This window comes from Phoenix dactylifera, chromosome 3 (assembly GCF_051530095.1).
Source record: "Phoenix dactylifera cultivar Ajwa chromosome 3, Ajwa_hap1_PhDact_Kaust_v1.1, whole genome shotgun sequence".
In the NCBI taxonomy this organism is placed as follows: Eukaryota; Viridiplantae; Streptophyta; class Magnoliopsida; order Arecales; family Arecaceae; genus Phoenix; species Phoenix dactylifera.
The window spans coordinates 54,680,341-54,708,294 of record NC_143192.1 but is presented as its reverse complement, the minus strand read 5'-3'; the positions used below and the strand labels follow the sequence as shown (position 1 = coordinate 54,708,294).

The 27,954-nt window shown below is 43.6% G+C and overlaps 1 protein-coding gene and 1 long non-coding RNA gene across 2 annotated transcripts; one reads left to right on the top strand and one right to left on the bottom strand.

Annotated features, from left to right (window-relative positions):
* Positions 1-916: 916 nt before the first annotated feature.
* On the bottom strand, positions 917-5,261 carry LOC148702395 (uncharacterized). The gene is made up of 2 exons (XM_089929849.1): positions 2,083-5,261; positions 917-1,575 (listed from the first exon to the last, which is right to left on the bottom strand). Exon 1 carries the CDS (start codon positions 3,842-3,844, stop codon positions 2,435-2,437), a length of 1,410 nt encoding a protein of 469 aa, XP_089785975.1. The 5' UTR covers positions 3,845-5,261; the 3' UTR covers positions 917-1,575; positions 2,083-2,434.
* Positions 5,262-18,138: 12,877 nt separating this feature from the next.
* LOC149768152 (uncharacterized) lies at positions 18,139-19,495 on the top strand. Its single transcript, XR_016400015.1, has 2 exons — positions 18,139-18,275; positions 19,332-19,495. It is a non-coding gene; the product is annotated as an uncharacterized LOC149768152 (long non-coding RNA).
* Positions 19,496-27,954: the final 8,459 nt, after the last annotated feature.

The following is a 27,954-nucleotide window of genomic DNA, read 5'->3' as shown; positions in this document are numbered from 1 at the left end:
CATCTTTGGTTACTTTTTTCCCCTTTCTACTCCCAGTTGTATTGGACCTGCTACAAGAGCTCACAGGTTTCCTACGCAAACAATACATACTGGCCTGTTCTACCCGAGCTATTTGGCTGCGACCCAAAATCTTCAGAGAGTGAACTAGCATTGGAATAATGAAATGGGCATCAAAATGGATCACTGCCGGCAACTGACATCTTAATCTTAGTAGATTAGGCTTTGTCCTGCCCAATCCAAGTAAAGCAAAAGACAAGTTTAAGTCATTAGCATGGTCAAGCACGACCTTATAGCCTTAACCAACCATGAACCATGGCCTAAGAGAGTTAAGCGTGAGCCTGCAAAACTATTATGTTCTATGTAGAGCTTGAATAGATTAAAATTCATACTTAAATTAGGAATATTTCTAGTTTAGGGTATTTATCGGAGAAATTACTTTGGGCGGCTTTTATCTGGAGGACTTTGTTTACATGGGGAAGTATTGGCATCGGGATTTTTACATGTCTGTTGACATGTCTTCCATGTCGTGTCCTAATGATTTAGCTATATCTATTATTGACTAAGAAATGTTTTGTCTTCTTTATAGATTCCTCAAACCATTCTCTTTCCATTGTCTTTCTTATTTTCTTTTTGAATATTTATCCAACCTTTAAGTAAGATTCAGAAATTTATTTTTTAAAAAAATTATTTAAAATACATTAATTGCTTATTCTTCTTCCGAGAGTCATACTAGAAGTTTGTCTTTCTAGTCCTGCTCGACTTTACATTTGCCAACTTGACAACGGGCCGTGACTATGCATACAATTCTAAAAAGAAGTCTCCTTTGCATCTAGAATTTTCTGAATGCTGCCATGGTTATATCATAATGATCGATCACAGACTTTTGTTTTTTTCCCGTCCTTTTAATACTCATAGATCCATTAAAAACAAATCATTCCACTTGAAACTATCACATGGATCACAGCATCATAGGCCATCTATTAAGTGATGACACTACATATAAAAAGAAAGGTAAAGAAAACAATCTATTTTGGGAAAATGGACGAAGTGAGACACTTCCCTTAAATTTGTTGAAAAGAGTAGTGAATGGGAACAATAGAGTAGAGGTTCATATAATGGTGTTTCTAGAAGGTAAAAATAAAAAAGAGTTACAATAACTTATTCCATGCAACATGAAAGAACTACTTAAGATTTTTGTAGCTATTAAGCACTGCATCTATGTTAAAAACTCCACCAATTGGCATAATTTAATTGAGTTGAACGGCTCGTGAATAGTTGGAATGTTGCCACTTATGAATAAGTGAGATATCCTTTGCATGGTTGGTCGTGCTTGTGGTACAGCACGGATGCATGAAAATGCTATAATAGCCAGTAGCACCACTTCTTTTACCATATAAGCTGCAGGAGGTGAGATGCGTTGATCTAATACATCACTAAATAGCATCTGCTGGACGTCTAATGAAGATAGGGAGGAGACAAGATCACGTGGATGCCTTCCCATTATTACTTCTAATATTACGATGCCAAAGCTGTATACATCACATTTCTCATTCGCCCTTGTCATGTACGAAAGCTCTGCAAAAAAATAAAGGAATAATCTGTTTATTTTCAATTTAAATATTTTTTCTCAAACTTAACAAAAATGCCGAAATCTTGTCTCCAAACTTACTTTATATATTAATTTTTGGAAATACTTTGATGTTTGTAAAATAAATGTTATTATTGATTAATTAAAGTTTATGCTTAGTAATAGTTTTTATTTTTTTATTTTCTTTAAATAATTACTAGTTAAATAATATAGCCATCATTTGAAAATATTAATTATCTATAGGCACTAGTTTGCTTTTATTTAAATATCTAAGCTCTGGTATGGATAAATTCACAAATGAAAGATATAATCATCATCAAAAGTTTACTGAAAAATCTCTATTTGGCAAATATATACTAATCCTATTTTTCAAAAGCATGGTAAGCCACATAAGACATTGAAATAGAAAAATAAAGCAAATTATAAGAATATATTTATATATAACAAATAGAATAACTAAATAATAAGCAAGACAAATTGGAAGAATGACTTACCTGGGGCAGCATATCCAAATGTGCTTGCTAGTGTGCTCCAATTTGATAAATCAGATTTCAGAATTCTTGCAGTGCCAAAGTCTGAAAGATAAGCCTTAAAATCAGAGTCTAATAATATATTATTACCGGAGATGTCACGATGCACTATGGATGGATTGCAGTCATGGTGTATGTATGATAAAGCATGGGTCACATCTTTGATAATATGAGCTCTTCTCTCCCAATTCAATTCCTCTGCTGTTTCTTGATTATGAAGGATGCTAGTTAAACTTCCTTTCTCAATATACTCATATATAAGAAATTTACAACTTGAACTGGAGCAAAACCCATAAAGTTTTACAATGTTACGATGTCAAATTCTGGTTAATGCTTGAATCTCGCTTTGGAAACTTTTCTCATCAAATACTTCTTCCTCCATTGGATGAAGTTTTTTAACAGCCACCATTTGTTCCATTGGAAGTTCTACTTTGTAAACTTTGCCATATGTTCCACATCCGATGCAGTATTTCTCATCAAAATTTTCGGAGGCATTGATGATGTACTCATAAGCAACTCTTCCATCAAAATTCAATATCGAAAATAGATCGCCAATAATAACATTAGTATCCTTTTTCTTTGTAGGTTTTCCTCTCCTACGAAGAACAATAATTATTATAGTAGACAAACCGAAAAGAACCAAGCTGCCCACTATAGGAGTGATAACAAAGAGTATAATGTGGTTTTTAGTTGAATAATGAGTGCTTACAGTGGTTGGTCCACAAGAAGGCAAACTTGGCACCTCACCACATAAACCTTTGTTATGGATAAACCACTCTGCTGAAGCATTTTGAAACAATTTGCTTCTCGGAACTGGCCCCTCCAAATTATTGTACGATACATCTATTGATGACAAACTCAACATGCTTCCAAAAGATGAAGGAATGGCACCCGACAGATTATTGTGGGACAAGTTCAAAGATATTAAATATGTCAAACTTGCCAGTTGTGATGGTATCTCTCCTCCAAAAAAATTATCACTCAGATCAAGTAAATCTTGCAATCCTTTCAACTCTCCAAGTTGAGACGGAATGATCCCATCAAATTTATTTTTGCTCAAATTCATGAAGCGAAGTTTAATACAACCTGCTAATTGTGGTGGTATTGGGCTGCTGATGTCGTTGTTAGATAAATCCAAAATTTCCAGTTTGGATAATTTTCCAAACTCTGAAGGAATTGTTCCAGATATTTTGTTATCACTCAAAGTCAGGTTAAACAATAAGCTCATGGTACCTAACTCTCTTGGTATTTCTCCTGCAAGTTGATTTGAGGAAAGGTCCAGGACTTGTAAGTGAAGCAACTTCCCGAATTCAGAGGGTATGTTCCCAGTAAGTAGGTTTCCTGAAATCTTGATGCATGTCAAATTTTGAGAATGTGCCCAATTTGGTGTGATCTGGCCATATAATTGGTTGTGGCTCATGTCAATGTAGTTTAGATTCGGGTATATCCCAAAGTCTTCAGAGATATTTCCTTTAAGCTTGTTTCTTTCAAGGAGAACTCTAAATAAGCTAGAGCAATTTTTTAAACTTCTTGGAATGGGGCCCTCAAAGTAGTTCTTTTCCACAGCAAGATATTGAAGCGCACCTCCTTTACAAATCTCTGAAGGTAAGTAACCAGAGAAATTGTTGTCAGCTACCTCTAGAGTGATGAGGTTGGTATGATTACCTAGTTCTTGGGGCAAAGAGTCTGATAAATGATTGGTGTGGAGGAGCAAGTGGTCAAGCATGGTGAGGTTTGCTAAAGAGGAAGGGATGAAGCCTGATAGTTGATTTAGTTAGATATCTAGATCACGTAAGTTCAGTAGGTTGCCTAATTCACGAGGAATGGTGCCAGATAAATTATTGGTGTAGAGGTGCAAGGTATCAAGCATGGTGAGGTTTCCTAAAGTAGAAGGAATGGAGCCCGATAGTTGATTTTCTGAGAGGTCTAAGAAGTCAAGCATGCTGAGGTTTCCTAAAGTAGAAGGGATGGAGCCTGATAGTTGATTTTCAAAAATAGATACTTCATATAAGTTCACTAGGTTGCCTAATTCATGCGGAATGGTGCCCAATAAATTATTTACACTAAGGTACAAAATTTTGAGTTTGATGAGATTTCCTAAACTGGAGGGGATGGAACCTATTAAATTATTATGTGAGATTCGTAGATCCAACATGTTAACAAGATTGCCCAGTTCCTGGGGAATATTACTAGAGAACTGATTTCTGTAAAGGAAGAGGAATCTTAGGTTGGTCAAGTTACCAAGGGTCGAAGGGATGGGACCAGCGAGATTGTTTTCGTATAAATAAAGCACACGTAGACTCTTGAGCTGGCCAATCTCTGGAAGCAGTGTGCCACCAAGTAAATTTTGTTGGAATTTGAGAGAGATCAGTTTGGTCCAGTTGGCAAAGAAACAAGGAGGAATCTCACCATTGAATTTGTTTGAAGAAAGATCGATCTCAGTCAGGTTAGAGAGGCTGGCAAGAGGGAGGGGCAGATTGCCGGAAAGGCGATTATGTGAGAGATCGAGAGAGGTGAGAGCAGAAAGCGTGCGTATGCTAGGCGGGATTGCTCCAAATAAGTAGTTGCGTCGGAGGTGGAGGCGAGTGAGAGATGAGAGGGCAGAGAAGTTGAGGCCGTCGAGCTTACCTACCAAGCCCGCACGAGGTAGGCTGATGCCCGTGATCACAGCTCGGCCTCCATTCTCCATGCAGGTGATGCCATGCCACATGCACACGTTGTTGGAGAGAGACCAAGAACCGAGTTGTTGGGCGTGTGAATTTTGAAGGGTGGATTTCCAATGGAGCAGAACTCTCGCTTGGGATTCAACGATTGAAGAAGCAGCAGTTGCAGCAATTGTCGTTGCTGATGAGTAGTGAAGAAGGAAGAAGAATAGCAGGAGAAGGCTAATTGATAAATGATTTAGAGGAAGAAGGATTTGCCTACGACTAGGATCCATAATTAATAAGGCTCTCTAAGTTTTCCGTACGTGGTTTCTAGTTGTGCTGGTTGGTACCGAAATGGGGATTGGAGAGCCCTATTTATAGACCGAGGGAAGAAGTATTGTTTTGGAGTAGAGATGCTTTGGCATGCTAGCAATTGTAGAGGTTGCAAACTCGGAGTTTTCAAACTAATATGCATATTTCTTTATATGGTCATGATAGTCGCCCGTGATTGCAAAAGTCACCCTTGATTGTGAGAGTCGCCCATGATTGAGAGAGTCACTCGGGTGGGGAGCAGAGGGGAGGAGAGGCCGACGAGGTTACCCTCCAAGTTGTTTGAATGCAATTTTGTATATGGACTGCTCGAACAAAAGATGTAACTAGGCAAATCTGAAAATAGGATATATAAAAATATATATTTAGGCAATCTAATGAGTATGCGAAATCTTGTATCATGTAGAATCCATCTAATGAGCCCAATGGAAGCCTCCAAAATATAGACCGCGGTACATGAACTCGTTCCATTGTTCTACCGGAAATAGGGATCTGGAGAAATCTTGTATTTTGTTTGAAGAAGCTACTGTCAAAGAGCCCGATCATCATTGGCTTAAGGGTGCAAGGGCTTGGAATCCATAGAGCTCTAGGAAACTCCAAGACTGCCGGGTGATTTTTTTTTTTTTTTTGGCTCGGTTGATTGGTGCTGGGGTGAGGATTGGGTGCCCTTTTACATGCGGGGGCATGTTGCTCGGTTGATTAGCTTCAATTGACTTTGACATGAAGCATGTTTAGTTTCCATGCTATACATGTCCTGCACAATTGCTTGCTTTGCTATCCTACCCTCTCCTTTAGTGATTTTGAGACCCAACACGACCGTTGGCCTGTGGTAGTTTCATTTCATCAAGCTGATGAAATTATTTGGAGCTTTTTAATTCAAATGACCGGCAAAATCAACTTACACATAAGCAACCATCTTTTATTCAATCCATACCAAAGTTATAGGACAAGCAACATTTGCATGATTGAAATCCTGTAATTCTCGCATAATAGAATTCCAGTCAAGAACCTAGTCTATATTATTCTGTTTTCAATAAAAGTGAAAATTCATGCATACCATTTTGATTAATAAATTTGCGGGGGATGTGTCTCACTTAGATTACTCAAGTTTTGTTTTCGAGTAAAGAACTTTGAAGATTCCTCCCTTATCGTTAATTGTCAGATGGCTTCTTTTGCCTCCCTTATCATCACAAAAAAATAAAAAATAAAAACTCCCTAATTATCATGTGGTGATGGAAAAGTCAAGGAGAAGAACAATTAGCCAAATTTCAAACACTAATATATTAGGAAAAAAAAAGTCTAGCAGGCCATCGTAGATATCTGTTAGATTAGAATTGATGACACCCACTTATTTTTCCTCTCCTTTTCTATGATTAGTCATGTTTGGTTTTGGGGCTTTGAAGATTTCTCCCTTATCATTAATGATCAGATGGCTTCTTTTGCCTCCCTTGTCATCAAAAAAAAAAACCCTCCCTAATTATCATGTGGTGATGGAAAAGTCAAGCAAAAGAACAATTAGCCAAATTACATACACTATTAGATTAGAATTGATGACACCCACGTCTTTTTCCTCTCTTTTTCTATGATTAGTCATGTTTGGTTTTAGGGCTTTGAAGATTTCTCCCTTATCATTAATGATCAGATGGCTTCTTTTGCCTCCCTTATCATCACAAAAAAAAACCCTTCCTAATTATAATGCAGTGATGGAAAAGTCGAGCACAAGAACAATTAGCCAAATTTCATACACTCTATTAGATTAAAAAAAAAAGCCAAGCAAGCCATTATCTATTAGATTAGACTTGATGACACCCACGTACGTCTTTTTCCTCTCCTTTTCTGTGATTATTAATGTTTTGTCTTGGGGTAAAGAACCTCTCCTTTTCTATGATTACTCAAGTTTTGTTTTGGGATAAAAAACTTTGAAGATTCTTCCTTATCATTAATGGTCTGATGGCTTCTTTTGCCTCCCTTATCATCACAAAAAAAAAACTCCCTAATTATCATGTGGTGATGCAAAAGTCAAGCAGTCCATCGTACATATTAGATTAGAAATTTAGAGGCTTGTAGCAGTCAGCAGAGCGAGAGGGTGATTGAAAATTGAAAGGGGACTTTACTCCACGAGGCATCCTTGTCTCATGATTGAGAAAGTCGTCCACGATGGAGAGAGTCATCTGTGATGGAGAGAGTCGGACATGATGGAGAGTAGAGAGGAGGGGAAGCGACCAGGCTTGATTGAATACTTTTATGATCTGACAAAAAGTTCAGATCTTATTCACTTGGAAACAAATGAAAAGTTCCAAGAATAGGAAACGGTGCTTCTCGGATTATGCCTTTCTTGGGTACATCTCTTATTCAACTGGAGGACAGGTTGCTTTGGGTCAGGTCTAGCTTATTTGTCTGATCAACTATATGGTCGTCCGTTCTCAATGAGTTTTTTCTTGGGTTCAATTGGATATTTCTAGGACAGGTTAAGTTGGGCGGAATTTATCTTGAAGGAATGCTAATCGAAGATGAGCCATACCTTCCCACGGAGGTTGGGTCCAGTCAAGAATAATTGTGCCGATTGCAGTCTGGGTTTTTCTTTAACCCAAGCTATTTTGAGCCCCACACGTTGGAGTTTGTTTCACGCCATTGTGGTCTGGGCCAAACATATGTCACTACTTCCGTAATGATGGTCGCACATGCCCCCTCCTTTTGTCACCAAGCCATATGGACCAGTGAACATGGACTCGGCTGGCGGCATTGGCTCCAACGACTGCACCAATTCACTGTTTGCAACTTTGCATTTAAACCACTGCAGTCTGCGTCAATCTGCCAAAATTATTAATGCTCTTTCCAAGTTCATAAACTTGTTAATAAGCACATCACATACGGCAAAAACAGTATCAAACCACTTCAAATAGCAAGTGGAACATTGCATTCCCCTAGGCAAACATTTGGTGATACCAATTGGCCTAATTCTTTAATTTTGTTGCATATCTACTCACCCTGATGATAATTTTGTCCCATGACATATAATAATTTCATGCTTGTCTTTTTCTGAATTATAGATAATGCAAACCGGGTGCTAAAGTGAGTCGAGCACGAGTTCATAATTATAAAATAGGGTCACTTAAGGGATGATCTTTTTGATGATCTGTCCTTTGTTGTGTGTCTCAATACAAAGATAAGTGCAGTGCTCCAACTATCTTTTTTTTCTAAAGAAAATTTATAAAATCTCCACTCCAATCTCTAATCAGCAAGACAAAAAAGATAGAGGCTGGGCCTTGCAGCAGGAAAATGGGACTGTTTAACTCTAATTTCCAATTTCTGCGAGAAGAAGGAGGGAGCTGAACGCAGGAGCACTAACCAAGAACAAAGAAATGTACCAGGGTTTCCTTCCTGCAAGTATACCGAGGGACTCATATTTTAAAAAGTCTTTCAATCCATCTTTCAAATTCTCCCGCCATTTTGATCATTTATTTGTTTTGCATATAATGGGATGGCAGCGGCACTCATCCTTTTGGGATGTGCAATAATAATCAGATCTTGGGGAGAAAAAACCCTCAATCCCAAAAATTTCATTAGCCATCGTCGGCTCATGAAGTAGTTGCATTTAGTAGGACTGCTACCATCAACTAATTCTACCATGTTAAATTAATTTCATGCATTGAATGCGATGGATTCAAGTTGAATAGGGAGCTCATGCCACTTAGGTCCCTTGATATTTTCATTGGCTTTGCAGTAAATTCTTGTTATGCTGGAACAAAAGCGCTTTCACAAACAACATACATTTATGTTGGACAGAGATATGCAATCACACTTTTTATGCTACAGGGAATGACCGAGAGGGAGAGAATAGAGCGGTTCAGGATAAGTATTAATTGGCTGTTCAGTCGACAGGAGAAAAACGGCAGTCCAAGAGTGCCGGGTGATTTTTTTTTTTTTTTTTTTTGGCTCCGTTGATTGGTGCTGAGGTGAGGATTGGGTGCCTTTTTACGCGCAGGGGCATGGTGATGGAAAAGTCAAGCAGAAGAGCAATCAGCCAAATTTCATACACTCTACTAGATTAGATGAAATAAAAAATCAAGCAAGCCATCATCTATTAGATTTGAATTGATGACACCCACATCCTTTTCCTCTCCTTTTCTTTGATTACTCATGTTTTATTTTGAGGTGAAGAACTTTGAAGATTTCTCCCTTAACATTAATGGTCAGATGGCTTCTTTTGCCTCCTTATCATCACAAAAAAAAAAAAAAAAAACTCCCTAATCATCATGTGGTGATGGAAAAGTCAAGCAGAATAACAATTAGCCAAATTTCAGACACTCTATTATATCAGAAATAAAAAGTCAAGCAGGCCATCTCCTATTAGATTAGAATTGACGACACTCACGTCTTTTTCCTCTCCCTTTCTGTGATTACTCATGTTTTGTTTTGGTGTAAATAACTTTGAAGATTCCTCGTCTTTTTTCTCTCCCTTTCTGTGATTACTCATGTTTTGTTTTGGGGTAAAGAACTTTGAAGATTCCTCCCTTATCATTAATGGTCCGATGACTTTTTTTGCCTCCCTTATCATCACAAAAAAAAAAAAAACCTCTCTAATTATCATGTGGTGATGGAAAAGTCTAGCAGTCCATTATACATATTAGATTAGAAATTTAGAGGCTTGAAGTAGCCAGCAGAGCCAGAGGGTGATTGAAAATTGAAAGGTGATTTTATTGGGCGATGCATCGATGTCTTATGATTGGGAAAGTCGTCCGTGATGGAGAAAGTCGTTCGTGATGGAGAGATTTGTTCGTGATGGAGAAAGTCGTCCGTGATTGAGAAAGTCGCCCATGATGGAGAGAGATGTTCATGATGGAGAGAGTCACATCCGTGATGAAGAGAGTCGCACATGATGAAGAGCGGAGAGGAGGGGAGGGCATCCAGGTTTGATTGAATACTTTTATGATCTGACAAAAAGTTCAGATCTTATTCAATTAGAAACAGATGAAAAGTTCCAAGAATAGCTATAGGAAAAAGGCACTACAAAAGAAAGGATATATCCCGGCGCTTTTTTGAGTCTTTACCGATGCTTTTAAGCGTCGGTAGATTTCCTGCCAACGGGTCCAAAAGCGTGGGTAAAACGTCGGGCAGGTGGGGGTGGGCATAGTTTGCACCAACGCTTCCAAAAAGTGTCGGCCAAAAACGAGATCTATGCCGACGCTTTTAAGCGTCGTTTTACTGGGAGTTAACCGACGTTTAAAAGCATCGGCCAATATGGACCGATGCTTAAAATCGTGGGTTTGTGTCGGACTAGGCCGACGCTTAAAAGTGTCAGCTTATCTTCGTTCTTGCCCGACGCTTTAAAGCATCGGTAAAGGCGTGCAAGATTCCGTGCCATTTGCTATTGCCGACGTTTAAAAGAAACACTAAATTCCAACAAAACAAATACACTAAATCACATAGATAACAAAATGCACGCCACAAACAAGAACTTTTCATTCAAAATGTTCATATTATCATATTTGATTACATTGTATTTCAAAAATATTAAAAACATACATCTCAAATTCCTAAATAAACAATCTACGATGTATCAAGGGTCGACGGCATCATCATCTCTACGAGTAGATGAAGTATCAACAACCTACAAGAAAAAAATATATTTTAGAAACTAAGAATACAGAAGTTATCACGCTCGTACAAGAATACATTATAATTACGTAAAATATTCATATAGATTTAGTTTTTTAGTGGAGAAGCAAATCTCTGCAAAAAAGATGAAATATAGTCAAGCTAATCTTGCAAAGATTGTATCTTCAACTCTTGGCTCTGCTTCAAGTCCTCCATATCGGTCCTATGACTCTACCTCATCTCCTCTATTCTTGTCTCATATGACTGCTTTATCTGTGCCATCTCTGTTTTCAGACTACAAACCTCTATAATGCTACTACCTTGTATGGCATCTTAGGTATATCGGCTCATTGCAGACAACTGAGTGGGGGTAACTCCAACACCATAACCCCTCACTCAACCATAATGTTCTGGGCCCATCAATTTAGCATAGACCTGAGCCTCGACGCGACTGGCCACGTCAGATGATGATGACTCCCCGACGCGCTCTGAAATAAGAGTTGTAACTCTTTCCTATATCTCTCTATAAAAAAAACAGTCACATTAATATTTTAAAAGAAGTAAAATTAATAAAAAAATTTGAATAAATAAAAAATGAATACATACAACTATATCTCTCGACTCGTTCCGGACAAAACTGTCATCTCGGTGGGTGTAAGTCATCTTATAAAACTCTATTCAATAGGATATTTTTATGAAGAGAGTCGCACATGATGAAGAGCAGAGAGAAGGGGAGGGCAACCAAGTTTGATTGAATACTTTTATGATCCGACAAAAAGTTCAGATCTTATTCAATTGGAAACAAATGAAAAGCTCCAAGAATAGAAAACGGTGCTTCTCGGGATAATGCCTTTCTTGGGTACATATCTTATTCAATTGGAGGACAGGTTGCTTTGGGTCAAGTCAAGCTTATTTGTCTCCATGAGTTTTTTCTTGGGTTCAATTGGATATTTCTAGGAGGGGGTTAAGTTGGGTGGAATTTATCTTGAAGGAACGTTACGGGGCGCGAGGAATCTTGAATAAGAACATGGGCATATCAATAATGAATGGCCCCAATAGTGAAATGGTTGTAGGTCCCGAGATATAAAAATTAGGGCTAAATACGCTTTCTTTAAGCTAGTAGAGTTGCAAAAGAATCCTGTAACTGTTGAATTGCTCTGTGCGACCATCTTAGACTCGCATCACCTTGTATTTTAGATTTTAGATGGTTTCCAAATTTGCAGAAGGATATGGTAGCTAGGATATCTACCTCACTCCTAAGTAACATCTTTACCAAATTCTTAGGGACTTGGGATGCAGCTGCTGAGCTTCCTGTATCATTTATTGGCTGCTATATCGGCATTGTTATTCTTAGTGGTTGTAATAAGATCTACAACTGTTGGTGCAAAGCCTATTTTGTTTAATATCATAATCTGACAAATTTCAGGATCTGTGTTTGCTTAATTTGTTCTAGCAGGGAAACTTAAAAATTCAGTTTTGACGGCTTCATCATCGTACCTTCCACTAGAATAGTAGCAAGTAAAAATAATAGCAAACTTTTTTATATTTAAATGATTTTGGATGACTACTTGTCTGTTCTTTCCCCCTGGAGAAAGATTCTCAAAATAATGTCACGCTGTTGTATGGCTGTTTCACTTTCCCAAATTCAATCCCTAGTCAATCCACTTAATTTCTACCATCTTGAGTCTCTTTTCAATATTATGCATAATAATACTTGCTCCATGAGATGATTTATAAAGCACAGATAAAGTTAGTCTCGGGTGCCAAAACCCTGGGGAATAGTCTCTTTTGTACCATGGGGTCTGACTAGACTTTAGCACATCAATGGATCTTGTTATCATCCAAGGCCTCTATAATGTTGAAAACCCTGTTGAAGGATAAGAAGCCATCCATCTTTCCATACCACCACCAACTTCAAAACCTTGTGAATGATGAGCAATCGTCTGGTTTTCCATCATACAAGAAACGGTTGCTATTAACCCAGAGGAATTTTCTGAAGACGAATATCCAGTAAGGTGCAAAAATCAATTTGTCTATATTAAAAAGGATCTCTGAACCTGGGCAATGGAACAATCTATTACTTTTCTTTGCTCATCTCTTAAATTGGTAGAATACATAGCAAGATGCTGATGTAAAAGTTTAAAACATGTCTCATCTGGCAAACAGGATTTACAGACATGCAAAGACGTTCAAGAACTTATAATTTAATTGGGAATGCAAAGCATTATGTTTGTAGGTCTCCAATCAGTCGTTTCCCTTTCCTCGTCTGTATTCAGATAACTAATGAAGCTAACTGTAGAGCTCAGGGCGTTGAAAAACATTAATTTATAGAGAAGTCGAGAACAAGGAGATCGAGGCATTAATGCATTGCAGAACACCTTAGATATGCTCCATGCCTTCAGGTTACAAAGCTGATGGCAAACATATAACTTAATAATACCAAATCAACAAGAAAAGAGAGAGAGAGAGAGAGAGAGAGAGAGAGAGAGAGAGAGAAGAAAAGGAGCAAAAGGAAATTGTTAGTAAGTGCAACGATTAGATAACCTGCCCCAGCATATATATTTGCAAGAATGACGATGGATCTTGAAACAGAGAGGTGATAAGGAGAAAGGAAATTTTCAATTTTTTGTTCATGGACAGACAGAGCAATTAATTGCCTGAATAAAAAGCACTAACAAATTCAATAGAGGTAAAAATAAATTGATATAAAATTTGTCTTTCTTTCACCTCTGGAATCTGGCGAACCATGGTTGGCAAGAATTGAGCGCTGCCTCTCAATTGCGCATCCTTATTGACTAATAATCCTAGATAAAAATACACGAGAAAATAAAGATAGAGAAGACATGAGATATTGACGTAGAGCGGTGTCGAAGAGGATGCCAAAATTGAGAGAGTCAAGAGGGTAATCCAAGTCTTGTATCCAACAGAGGCTAGAGGATGAGAATGTATCGAGGCAGCAAGAGAGGTTGAAATTAGGCGGCGGATCATTGGGGCGAAATTTGGAGTTGGAAATCGAGAGATTAGAGGAAATTAGGGGAAATGTCGGGAAATTAGAGTTTGAGCAAATGGAGATCCCTAGACATTGGGTAGAAGAGAGGGATTCACCACAAAGGGAGGAGTGATGCACCGATGGTGCTGCGAGAGGCATGCCGGTGCTGCTGCATGTGCTCTCCATCGGCCTTTGGCAACATGGAGGAAGAGGAAGAAGAGAAGAAGAGGTGATTTAAGAGGAAGAAGGTGACGGTGCCGGCACATCTGTCAAAGCAACCTCGAATGACCCAAATGTTTTTCCATCTGCACAGATCTTAAAGAATCAAGATGATCTATATATTCATCTATCTGCACAAATCTTAAAATGATGAGAGGATGATCAAAATTATTTTTTCGGTTGCATAGATCTCGAAGCAATCTAAATAGTCATTTACATGTATGGATCTCCAAGCAACTATATGGATGATTTAGATATTGATCCACATGCACAGAATCTCAAAGTGATCGGCAGATGATTAGATTATTCATTTACCTACATAAATTTTGAATAATCTAAATATTTATCTACCTACACAGATCTCAAATAATATTGTTATAAGTTTCTCATGTTCGATTATTATGGGCCATTTTTGGCGAAGAATCTTTCTAATATTAAACTAATTGCCATAAGACAATGGGTTATTTACAAATAACTCACTATGGACTTTAATATGGTTCTGGAAATCTATGTGTAATTCGGGCAGAACTTAGGGAACCTCGAAATAGTAGATAACCTATCAAACCCTAGCTTTTTTTCAATTCCACTCTGCATCTGTATCTCTTCATGCACTTCCAATAACATTGGAATGACACTCTACATGTCTATGATCTTGTTGCCATTTTCTTTCTCGATATAGGGCTCAATTTCACTCTTCTTTGTCCACTTTCTTGATAACACCCCCACCCCGCCCCCCCCCCCCCCCCCCCCCCCCCCCCCCGCGCAACGGGCCCCCAACAACCACCACCTTCTCAAACAGATATTTGGAGCTATCAATTAAAGAGAGCCAGGGTGGTAACTTCAAGCTTCACCTGTTCTTATGGGAGTTTCCCAAGAATTTTGGTTTAGTGAAATTAGAATCATGCTTCTATTGTTTAGATGACCCATATCCTAGCCTAATCCCAAGACCAGATTTTGGTCCATCTCTGAAAAATAATAATTCAAAATTACTGAAAAATCTACATAACTAACGATGCGATCTGGCTTCTCAAGATGCACATTTACCTACCTAAAGTGTATGTTCTTGAGTCATAACTCCTGAAAGGAAACTGACTTTGTTTAGTTGAAATTTGAATCGTCAATTATGTCTTAATAGCACAGCTGAAACAAAGCAAACTGTTAATCTATCTTCCATATTTCACTGGAACTATGAAGAATTTATTCATAAGCAAACATAACAAAGAGGTGCCATAAATTAATGTGATAATGACCTTTAACCAAGGGAGGTGGCCATAAGGGATTCACTGGAGGAACCATTACCATGAGGAACCATAAGGGATTCACTGGGATATTCCCAATTAATTCCCAAGAGTAAATTTGCAAACCGGAACCTTCTTTAGTGTAACAATTGACAGATCAGGTATGTCCTAGGTCCCAGTAAGGTGATTTCTGACTGGTAGTCCACAATGATGGTAGAGTTGGAAAAAACACATAGTTTAGCAGATCATATATCATATCTTATATAAATAAACAAATGCATGAAAAATTTGCAAATCGATGCATAGGCTACCAAGTTCAATACATGTAGTATTGATAACCAATCCGTTCGAAAAAAAATTCAGTATTTTCTGGTATGTTCAATACAGGGGAATTTTATTTAGCTATTAAATGAGACTTTACTGCAGCTAAATATTTCTTCTTTTTCCAAATGTTTGCAAATTTAAGATATTTTTCTGTTGTTGCAGGACATAATACTTCAGCTTGTCTCTGGAGTTATATGTTATAACAATACAATTGATTAGAGCTGTTTTCATTAAGGTCAGTAATGCTAAATCTTTCTTTCTAGTGTACTTGTTTGGGAGGTCTTTCAGTACTTACGTGGACTGGGATAAGGCTGTCTTTAGCTGGAGGTAAGACTTGCTGCTTTTCCTTAAATATCAATTTCACCAAAAAAAATTTCTTCAAAACATGAAAAAAATGATTCAGAATGGTTCCGCACTTGTCAAATTCTGAATGCAAAATAAAGGGAATAGGCAATATGATCTGACTATTTTCACTCTATACTGGCCGATTTTTTCTACGTTCTACTGCTCTTCCCACTTAGAATCCTTGGTCTTTTTGAGTTGCTAGGAGTCACTCACCACACACATAAGCTTTCAACCCCACTGGATCTGTTGTGACATTCTCAGGATTTCTCGTATTCCCCACCATGGTGTGAGGCCCAATAGTCCCACATCGGAAAGACTCGTTCCAGAGCCTGGGCATATGAGACGGGTGTCTCCAAATCCTGCAGACGCGTTTTGGGTAGAAAACAAAACCGGGGAGGGGTGAAGGACGCTTGCGTGAAGCCCCAGAACCGGACAATATCTGGCAGGGGAGCCCCGTGTTCCCCCCTTTGGTGGCGCCAGAACGAGTCTTTCCGATGTGGGACTATTGGGCCTCACAATTGATAGCTGTTTAATGTTTGCAAGTGGCTGATGATGGTAAGTAACCAGTTCACAATGATCTGTTGCTAGATGAGACATATCGGATCTTTGTGCTCGCCTGCTTGAAGTTCAATGGCGCTACTGGAAGCTTATGGACTGATTCTAGATATAGTCTGTTTAAATACTGAAGCAAAGAATGTGGTTCCATGTGGAACATGTAAACATTTGTTTGGGTGCAAAAGAACATGTTAACGGTCCTCACAAGCTGTCAACTTCTGGCACCATATGCCTGCAGGAAAACATAAACATTGAGAGAATCCTTTGTTTAGCTATTAACATAGTATATATCCAATATATTGCCTAGTTTTATACCTGTGATTATTATATAAAAGCATTGCCCTTTTGCATGCAGTGCATTCATCAATAATTTGAATAATACTGCATGTGTTTGGCAACTTTGGTCAATGACTGCACAAGATTTGTCCATTAACCACCTTATCTGTTTCACTGGGATGTAATGCTAGCGCTTGACAGGTCTTCAAGTGAAAGTAGAGTGAAAATATTAGCATAGTATTATTGCGTGATGGTACTGTTGATAATGGTAATACATCTGGGTTCTGTCTTCTTGTTGCTTTGAGGGACCTTTTCACCATGGAGATTGTCTGAAACAGCATAAAAGCTATAGTAGCATTGTTTTCGCATAAGTAAAATTTTTCAATGTATACACAAACAAAGGTTTTTCAATGTAGAAAAAGCATGTATAGCTAGTGTGGAGGTTTTGGAGTCTCATTGTGCAAATCACATCTCATTGAATTTGTTTAACCACTGATACCTAAGACTTTCAGAGTCTCGTAGCATTTTCTGAGAAATTATTTGACATTTGCTGAAGCTATTTTCTCTTTGCTATTTATTTTGGTTTCGGCAGATGCTAAAGTTGGTTTGAAGACATGGTGTTTAGCAAAATTTCATAGCGAGGTACTTTCGGATTAGATGCTAGAACTGGCATCAAGACAAAGGGAAATTGTACAATATCAACAGAGTTGGTTGTCGCAATCGGCAAAATCCTCAGGGCTCGTTTGGTTCGCGGGAAAAGAAGGGGGGAAAGTGTGGTCAACGGGAAAGTAATGAGATGCCTCTTGTTTGGTTGGAGTTTTCAAAGGAGAGAGAAGGGAAAGTTATATTCCCATGGGAATGTGATTCCCACATTTCATGGGAAAGTCTTTCCCATGAGAAACATGGGAAAGTTACTTTCCCATGAGGCGGGAATCACTCTATTTTTACTTTTTCCCAAAAAGTCCCTTCAGCATTAAAGAAGCATTAAAGAGGCATTAAAAATCTAATTTTTATTAAGGGCATAATAGGAATTATATATAACTTTCCTAGGAAAGTGGATGGCCAACCAAACATAAGCACCTTGGAAATTTGTCACTTTCCTATGGTCAACCAAACATGCCAAAAATACTTTTTTAGGCATCCTCTTCCTAGGAATTTGTTTCCCAGGAATCATATTCCTAGGAAGAAAAATGCTTCCCGCGAACCAAACGAGCCCTCAGTAGTAAATAGAATCCTCCAAAAGCCTGAGGAGGCTCTTCCAGCCAGGTCAGTTAACATGGGAGGGTCTTAGAGTGACAGGAATCATCTATGTGGCGTTCAACACGATAGCATCAATCCATTGAAGAACAAGACTTAATGAAGAACAGCAAAAGCAAATTTGAAGAATGGTTCACCAGTTTGTTATTGTTACATTTATTTCTGGAAAAGAAGAAGGGCTTTGAAAGAAGTATTGAGGTTTGGTGTGAGCATACCATTTCTCATGATAGAATACCAGCCGTGGGTGAAGAGTCTCTGAGAACGTGGACAGATAAAAAGTTCCAAGAACAGCTACAGGGAAGACAGGTTAGTCTAGGTCAGGTACGGTCTATTTATCTTATCAACTATATTGGTCGGCTGCTCTCACTGGTTTTTTCTTGGGTTCTGTTGGTGGAAAAATGGACCACCCCACAAATGCAATTATAGCACCCAAATCCGTCCGCTCTCGAGCTCATCCAAGTGATCGGGCTCTTCCGCTCTCGAGCTCATCCAAGTGATCGAGCTCTTCCGCTCTCGAGCTCATCAAGTGATCGGGCTCTTCTAAGTGATCGAGCTCATAGGCCGAGCCGAGCACAGCAGGCCGAGCACAGAAGGCTGCCGAGCACAGAAGGCCGCCGAGCACAGAAGGCCGAGCACAGAAGGCCGAGACCAGAGAGCCAAGACCAGAGAGCCGAGACCAGAAGGCCGAGACCAGAGAGCGCCGACCAGAAAGGCAACCCCGCCGAGCCCATGCCTTGGCCAAATATCCAATCTCCGCCTAACCCTCCAAAGGATCTGACAACTAAATATATGACTCCACTTCAATCTGCCACCATCCCCAAGTCATTAAGGCACAAGATCTCCGCAGGCATTCGGCACACCCTATCATTAATGCATGAGACCCCCTCAGGCCTCCGATGCACTCAGTCATTAAATGAACACAGCTCAAGATGATCTCCGGATCACTGAACCATCAAAGCGTACGGCTCTTTCTGACCACCGGTTCACTCAGCAATCAATGCGCTTGTCATCTACGGACCCCAGGCCCACCACGGCCGGCGGTTCAACCACCCCAACGGGTCCGATCAATCGTGACAGCTCCCTGACAGTGACGGTAACCCATTAATTCGCCCAGTCACATCACAGGTAATCCTGTCACTCTCCCTATAAAAGGGGAGCTTCTCCCTCTAAGATAGGGGAGGCCTCTTCCTCCCAAGGGGATTTTTTCGGACTTCTACATACAATCCCTCTCTCTTCTTCAAAGTTAAGCCCCCCTCTGACTTAAGCATCGGAGGGCCGGCGCCGGGGAGCCCGGCCACCGGTTTTTCTTGCAGGACTTACGCCCCCCAGGAGGACGCCACCAGCCGTCGGCGCACCGCCACCCACCGTCCCGGCAGCGGAGGCTCCTCCCCCTTCTCGGTTCGCGGCGGCCCCCGGGTCCGGAATTTCCAGCAACAGGTTCAATTGGATATTTTTAGAATGGGATTAGTTGGATGGAATTTTTCTTGATGGGATGCTGATCCAAAATGAACCACACTCTTCCCTGGAGGCTTAGTCCAATCAATGACAATTTAGCCAATTTCAGTCTGGGTTCAGTTTAACCCAAGCCATTTTGAGCCCCACACTTATGGATTTTCGTATACACCATTGTGGTCTGCTACCTTTACATGGCAATGCCTTTTGCAGTGAAATGGCTATCACATTTTGTCAGTTGCTTTCTCTAAAGCTGTGCTTTCTGCCACCAAGGGCCTAATCTTACTTTCAAATGGTCAAGTCATTAGAGAAAACATTACAGTGCATGAGGAATCTTGAATGAGAACATGGGCATATCAATATTGACTGGCCGAAACGATGAGATGGTCACAGGTCCGATATATAACAATTGGGGCTAAATAGGCTATCGCTGTCCAAGGCTTGCAACCTAGGGGCGCCCCGACGGTACCGCCCCCTCCGGCCCCAGTTCAACCGGAGCCTCCTACAAGCGGACTTCCCTTTCGAGGTCAGGACTCTCAAGTCCAGGCCTCCCTCTGGAGAGAACACCCAGCTAGAGGCCCTGGTGGCTGGCCCCAACCCTCAGAGGCCGAGTCAGTTCCAGGGCAACTTGCACCAGAATGGATCGCTGCAGCGATCCCCCAGAATGATGAGCTCGACAAGAAGGTCGAGGAGCTGGAGCGCCAGATCCAGGCACTCCATGGAAGGAAACCGGGACGTGATGGTGACTTTGAGTTCACCACAAAGTCCCCCTTCTCCCAGCAAATTGATGACGAACCAGTCCCGCCGCGGTTCAAGATGCCCCAGGTGGAGCCTTACAACGGCAGGGCCGACCCCCTCGACCACCTGGAGAGTTATCGGGTCTTAATGGCCCTACAAGGAGCCTCGGAGGCCATGATGTGCAAAGCCTTTCCAACAACGCTCCGAGGACCGGCCCGGCTTTGGTTCACCGGGCTGAAGCCGAGTACTGTCTCCTCCTTTGAGCAGCTCGGCAGGCAGTTTGCCAATAATTTTGCCGCTAGCCAGCCCCAGCGGCGGACGTCGGACTCCCTCCTTGACATCAAACAAAAGGAGGGAGAGTCCTTCAAGGAGTACTTGGATCGGTTTACTGCCGCAACATGGGAAGTCCGAGAGCTGGACCAGTCAATCGCCATGTCGGCACTAAAGACTGGAGCCCGGTCTTACAGGTTCCTCTTCTCTATCGAGAAGAACTTCCCTGCGGACCTCACGGAAATGTTGGCCCGAGCTCGCAAGTACGCCAAGGCTGAGGAAGCCATGGCCTCTCGGCGGGAGGAAGCCGAACAACCTGCCAAGATGCAGAAGAAGCACCAGGAGCACTCCCAACCAAGTAGCAGATTCCCCTGGCATGAGAAAGAGCCTCCTTGGCCCAAGAGCCTAGCTCGCCCGGGGTCTCCCCTCCAAAAATTTCAGACGTACACTCCTCTCACATCCACCCGAGCAGAAATCCTCATGGAGATTGAGGGTCGGGGCTACCTCCGACCTCCATTGAGAATGCGTCCGACAGAGTCGCGGAAGCACTCGAAAAAGTACTGCCGCTTCCACCGAGATCGCGGCCATGATACGGAGGATTGCTACGAGCTTCGTGATGAGATCGAGGCACTTGTCTGCCGAGGTCGGTTGAGTTATTTTGTCCGTGATCATGCCTACAGGAGAGAGCCCGAGGAACAAAATTCAGTGCCGCATAAGGAGCAGAATGACAACTGACCTCTCACGGGCATCATCAATACCATCAGAGGGCGGGCAACTAGAGGCACCAGAAGCTCCGAGCTCGGAAAAAAGAGCTTCCTCAAAGCATCCGTGCTCTGTGAAAGTCACATCTCCTTTTCTGATGAAGACCAAAAGGGTGTTGAGCCCTCTTTATGACGACGCTGTAGCTATTTCCCTCATCATTGCAAGGTTTTAAAAAAGGATTTTAGTACATAATGAAAGCTCGGCTGATGCCTTATTTTGTATGCCTTCCAAAGGATGAGCGCTCCTCTGGCTAGATTCATAGGAGATTCTACCCCAAGAAAGTACTATGAAGCTAAATCCTTTCATGGTCCAGAAGGCTGCCGAGCTCAGAAGGCCGCCGAGCTCAGAAGGCCGAGCTCTGAAGGCCGCCGAGCTCAGAAGGCCGAGCACCAAAGGCCGCCGAGCTCAGAAGGCTGCCAAGCTCCGAAGCCCGAGCTCAGAAGCCCGAATGCAGAACACCTCCCCCAGAAAATCGAGCCAAAGAAAGCTAGTGCCAAGCTAAGTCCTAAGGGACTTCGAAGCTCGGAAGCCATCAAAATATCTCCAAAAGGTACAGGACGCCACTTTGGCTTCAAATAATTTCAATATTTTATCTATTTCCAGGTCGGAGAATCCAAAAAACGACCAACGTCGCCCCGAATAGGGCGCACGATCGCCAACGGACGAAGTCCGTCTCCTGTATGCGTCTCCAATGATGCTCTAGCTAAGCTCGGGACGCCGACTCGACGACACACGACTCCATTCGACGCCATTCGACGACATTCGACGACATTCGACGCCATTCGACGACATTCGACGCCATTCGACGCCATTCGACGACATTCGACGCCATTCGACGCCATTCGACGACATTCGACGCCATTCGACGACATTCGACGCCATTCGACGACATTCGACGCCATTCGACGCCATTCGACGACATTCGACGCCATTCGACGACACTTCGACGCCATTCGACGACACTTCGACGCCATTCGACGACATTCGATGACATTCAACGCCATTCGACGTCTTTCAACGCCATTCGACGCCTCCTACGACAACACGCCCCGATCTGAGTGGGGGCACCCTGCTGAGTTGACCACAAGCCAAAGAAGGCCGCTGAGTCGACCTAAAGCACTATAACTCTAACTGCATGAAAGGTACATCCTGCTTGGCACGCACATCTCCATATATATTTGGCTATATTACAGGATGATCGACGACTGGACTACTTCCTTCGTCCGAGCCAAAAGGCAGCTCGAACTCGGAAGTCGGAGGGTAGTGTTGGTGGAAAAATGGACCACCCCATAAATGCAATTATAGCACCCAAATCCGTCCGCTCTCGAGCTCATCCAAGTGATGCTCATCCAAGTGATCGAGCTCTTCCGCTCTCGAGCTCATCAAGTGATCGGGCTCTTCTAAGTGATCGAGCTCATAGGCCGAGCCGAGCACAGAAGGCTGCCGAGCACAGAAGGCTGCCGAGCACAGAAGGCCGAGCACAGAAGGCCGAGACCAGAGAGCCGAGACCAGAAGGCCGAGACCAGAGAGCGCCGACCAGAAAGGCAACCCCGCCGAGCCCATGCCTTGGCCAAATATCCAATCTCCGCCTAACCCTCCAAAGGATCTGACAACAAATATATGACTCCACTTCAATCTGCCACCATCCCCAAGTCATTAAGGCACAAGATCTCCGCAGGCATTCGGCACACCCTATCATTAATGCATGAGACCCCCTCAGGCCTCCGATGCACTCAGTCATTAAATGAACACGGCTCAAGATGATCTCCGGATCACTGAACCATCAAAGCGTACGGCTCTTTCTGACCACCGGTTCACTCAGCAATCAATGCGCTTGTCATCTACGGACCCCAGGCCCACCACGGCCGGCGGTTCAACCACCCCAACGGGTCCGATCAATCGTGACAGCTCCCTGACAGTGACGGTAACCCATTAATTCGTCCAGTCACATCACAGGTAATCCTGCCACTCTCCCTATAAAAGGGGAGCTTCTCCCTCTAAGATAGGGGAGGCCTCTTCCTCCCAAGGGGATTTTTTCGGACTTCTACATACAATCCCTCTCTCTTCTTCAAAGTTAAGCCCCCCTCTGACTTAAGCATCGGAGGGCCGGCGCCGGGGAGCCCGGCCACCGGTTTTTCTTGCAGGACTTACGCCCCCCAGGAGGACGCCACCAGCCGTCGGCGCACCGCCACCCACCGTCCCGGCAGCGGAGGCTCCTCCCCCTTCTCGGTTCGCGGCGGCCCCCGGGTCCGGAATTTCCAGCAACAGGTTCAATTGGATATTTTTAGAATGGGATTAGTTGGATGGAATTTTTCTTGATGGGATGCTGATCCAAAATGAACCACACTCTTCCCTGGAGGCTTAGTCCAATCAATGACAATTTAGCCAATTTCAGTCTGGGTTCAGTTTAACCCAAGCCATTTTGAGCCCCACACTTATGGATTTTCGTATACACCATTGTGGTCTGCTACCTTTACATGGCAATGCCTTTTGCAGTGAAATGGCTATCACATTTTGTCAGTTGCTTTCTCTAAAGCTGTGCTTTCTGCCACCAAGGGCCTAATCTTACTTTCAAATGGTCAAGTCATTAGAGAAAACATTACAGTGCATGAGGAATCTTGAATGAGAACATGGGCATATCAATATTGACTGGCCGAAACGATGAGATGGTCACAGGTCCGATATATAACAATTGGGGCTAAATAGGCTACCGCTGTCCAAGGCTTGCAACCTAGGGGCGCCCCGACGGTACCGCCCCCTCCGGCCCCAGTTCAACCGGAGCCTCCTACAAGCGGACTTCCCTTTCGAGGTCAGGACTCTCAAGTCCAGGCCTCCCTCTGGAGAGAACACCCAGCTAGAGGCCCTGGTGGCTGGCCCCAACCCTCAGAGGCCGAGTCAGTTCCAGGGCAACTTGCACCAGAATGGACCGCTGCAGCGATCCCCCAGAATGATGAGCTCGACAAGAAGGTCGAGGAGCTGGAGCGCCAGATCCAGGCACTCCATGGAAGGAAACCGGGACGTGATGGTGACTTTGAGTTCACCACAAAGTCCCCCTTCTCCCAGCAAATTGATGACGAACCAGTCCCGCCGCGGTTCAAGATGCCCCAGGTGGAGCCTTACAACGGCAGGGCCGACCCCCTCGACCACCTGGAGAGTTATCGGGTCTTAATGGCCCTACAAGGAGCCTCGGAGGCCATGATGTGCAAAGCCTTTCCAACAACGCTCCGAGGACCGGCCCGGCTTTGGTTCACCGGGCTGAAGCCGAGTACTGTCTCCTCCTTTGAGCAGCTCGGCAGGCAGTTTGCCAATAATTTTGCCGCTAGCCAGCCCCAGCGGCGGACGTCGGACTCCCTCCTTGACATCAAACAAAAGGAGGGAGAGTCCTTCAAGGAGTACTTGGATCGGTTTACTGCCGCAACATGGGAAGTCCGAGAGCTGGACCAGTCAATCGCCATGTCGGCACTAAAGACTGGAGCCCGGTCTTACAGGTTCCTCTTCTCTATCGAGAAGAACTTCCCTGCGGACCTCACGGAAATGTTGGCCCGAGCTCGCAAGTACGCCAAGGCTGAGGAAGCCATGGCCTCTCGGCGGGAGGAAGCCGAACAACCTGCCAAGATGCAGAAGAAGCACCAGGAGCACTCCCAACCAAGTAGCAGATTCCCCTGGCATGAGAAAGAGCCTCCTTGGCCCAAGAGCCTAGCTCGCCCGGGGTCTCCCCTCCAAAAATTTCAGACGTACACTCCTCTCACATCCACCCGAGCAGAAATCCTCATGGAGATTGAGGGTCGGGGCTACCTCCGACCTCCATTGAGAATGCGTCCGACAGAGTCGCGGAAGCACTCGAAAAAGTACTGCCGCTTCCACCGAGATCGCGGCCATGATACGGAGGATTGCTACGAGCTTCGTGATGAGATCGAGGCACTTGTCTGCCGAGGTCGGTTGAGTTATTTTGTCCGTGATCATGCCTACAGGAGAGAGCCCGAGGAACAAAATTCAGTGCCGCATAAGGAGCAGAATGACAACTGACCTCTCACGGGCATCATCAATACCATCAGAGGGCGGGCAACTAGAGGCACCAGAAGCTCCGAGCTCGGAAAAAAGAGCTTCCTCAAAGCATCCGTGCTCTGTGAAAGTCACATCTCCTTTTCTGATGAAGACCAAAAGGGTGTTGAGCCCTCTTTATGACGACGCTGTAGCTATTTCCCTCATCATTGCAAGGTTTTAAAAAAGGATTTTAGTACATAATGAAAGCTCGGCTGATGCCTTATTTTGTATGCCTTCCAAAGGATGAGCGCTCCTCTGGCTAGATTCATAGGAGATTCTACCCCAAGAAAGTACTATGAAGCTAAATCCTTTCATGGTCCAGAAGGCTGCCGAGCTCAGAAGGCCGCCGAGCTCAGAAGGCCGAGCTCTGAAGGCCGCCGAGCTCAGAAGGCCGAGCACCAAAGGCCGCCGAGCTCAGAAGGCTGCCAAGCTCCGAAGCCCGAGCTCAGAAGCCCGAATGCAGAACACCTCCCCCAGAAAATCGAGCCAAAGAAAGCTAGTGCCAAGCTAAGTCCTAAGGGACTTCGAAGCTCGGAAGCCATCAAAATATCTCCAAAAGGTACAGGACGCCACTTTGGCTTCAAATAATTTCAATATTTTATCTATTTCCAGGTCGGAGAATCCAAAAAACGACCAACGTCGCCCCGAATAGGGCGCACGATCGCCAACGGACGAAGTCCGTCTCCTGTATGCGTCTCCAATGATGCTCTAGCTAAGCTCGGGACGCCGACTCGACGACACACGACTCCATTCGACGCCATTCGACGACATTCGACGACATTCGACGCCATTCGACGACATTCGACGCCATTCGACGCCATTCGACGACATTCGACGCCATTCGACGCCATTCGACGACATTCGACGCCATTCGACGACATTCGACGCCATTCGACGCCATTCGACGACATTCGACGCCATTCGACGCCATTCGACGACATTCGACGCCATTCGACGACACTTCGACGCCATTCGACGACACTTCGACGCCATTCGACGACATTCGACGACATTCAACGCCATTCGACGTCTTTCAACGCCATTCGACGCCTCCTACGACAACACGCCCCGATCTGAGTGGGGGCACCCTGCTGAGTTGACCACAAGCCAAAGAAGGCCGCTGAGTCGACCTAAAGCACTATAACTCTAACTGCATGAAAGGTACATCCTGCTTGGCACGCACATCTCCATATATATTTGGCTATATTACAGGATGATCGACGACTGGACTACTTCCTTCGTCCGAGCCAAAAGGCAGCTCGAACTCGGAAGTCGGAGGGTAGTGTTGGTGGAAAAATGGACCACCCCATAAATGCAATTATAGCACCCAAATCCGTCCGCTCTCGAGCTCATCCAAGTGATCGGGCTCTTCCGCTCTCGAGCTCATCCAAGTGATCGAGCTCTTCCGCTCTCGAGCTCATCCAAGTGATCGAGCTCTTCCGCTCTCGAGCTCATCAAGTGATCGGGCTCTTCTAAGTGATCGAGCTCATAGGCCGAGCCGAGCACAGAAGGCTGCCGAGCACAGAAGGCTGCCGAGCACAGAAGGCCGAGCACAGAAGGCCGAGACCAGAGAGCCGAGACCAGAAGGCCGAGACCAGAGAGCGCCGACCAGAAAGGCAACCCCGCCGAGCCCATGCCTTGGCCAAATATCCAATCTCCGCCTAACCCTCCAAAGGATCTGACAACAAATATATGACTCCACTTCAATCTGCCACCATCCCCAAGTCATTAAGGCACAAGATCTCCGCAGGCATTCGGCACACCCTATCATTAATGCATGAGACCCCCTCAGGCCTCCGATGCACTCAGTCATTAAATGAACACGGCTCAAGATGATCTCCGGATCACTGAACCATCAAAGCGTACGGCTCTTTCTGACCACCGGTTCACTCAGCAATCAATGCGCTTGTCATCTACGGACCCCAGGCCCACCACGGCCGGCGGTTCAACCACCCCAACGGGTCCGATCAATCGTGACAGCTCCCTGACAGTGACGGTAACCCATTAATTCGTCCAGTCACATCACAGGTAATCCTGCCACTCTCCCTATAAAAGGGGAGCTTCTCCCTCTAAGATAGGGGAGGCCTCTTCCTCCCAAGGGGATTTTTTCGGACTTCTACATACAATCCCTCTCTCTTCTTCAAAGTTAAGCCCCCCTCTGACTTAAGCATCGGAGGGCCGGCGCCGGGGAGCCCGGCCACCGGTTTTTCTTGCAGGACTTACGCCCCCCAGGAGGACGCCACTAGCCGTCGGCGCACCGCCACCCACCGTCCCGGCAGCGGAGGCTCCTCCCCCTTCTCGGTTCGCGGCGGCCCCCGAGTTCGGAATTTCCAGCAACAGGTTCAATTGGATATTTTTAGAATGGGATTAGTTGGATGGAATTTTTCTTGATGGGATGCTGATCCAAAATGAACCACACTCTTCCCTGGAGGCTTAGTCCAATCAATGACAATTTAGCCAATTTCAGTCTGGGTTCAGTTTAACCCAAGCCATTTTGAGCCCCACACTTATGGATTTTCGTATACACCATTGTGGTCTGCTACCTTTACGGGCTCGTTTGGTTCGCAGGAAAACGAGGGGGGAAAGTGTGGTCAACGGGAAAGTAATGAAATGCCTCTTGTTTGGTTGGAGTTTTCAAAGGAGAGAGATGGGAAAGTGGTATTCCCATGGGAATATGATTCCCACATTTCATGGAAAAGTCTTTCCCATGAGAAACATGGGAAAGTTACTTTCCCATGAGGTGGGAATCACTCCTTTTTTATTTTTTTCCAAAAAGACCCTTCAGCATTAAAGA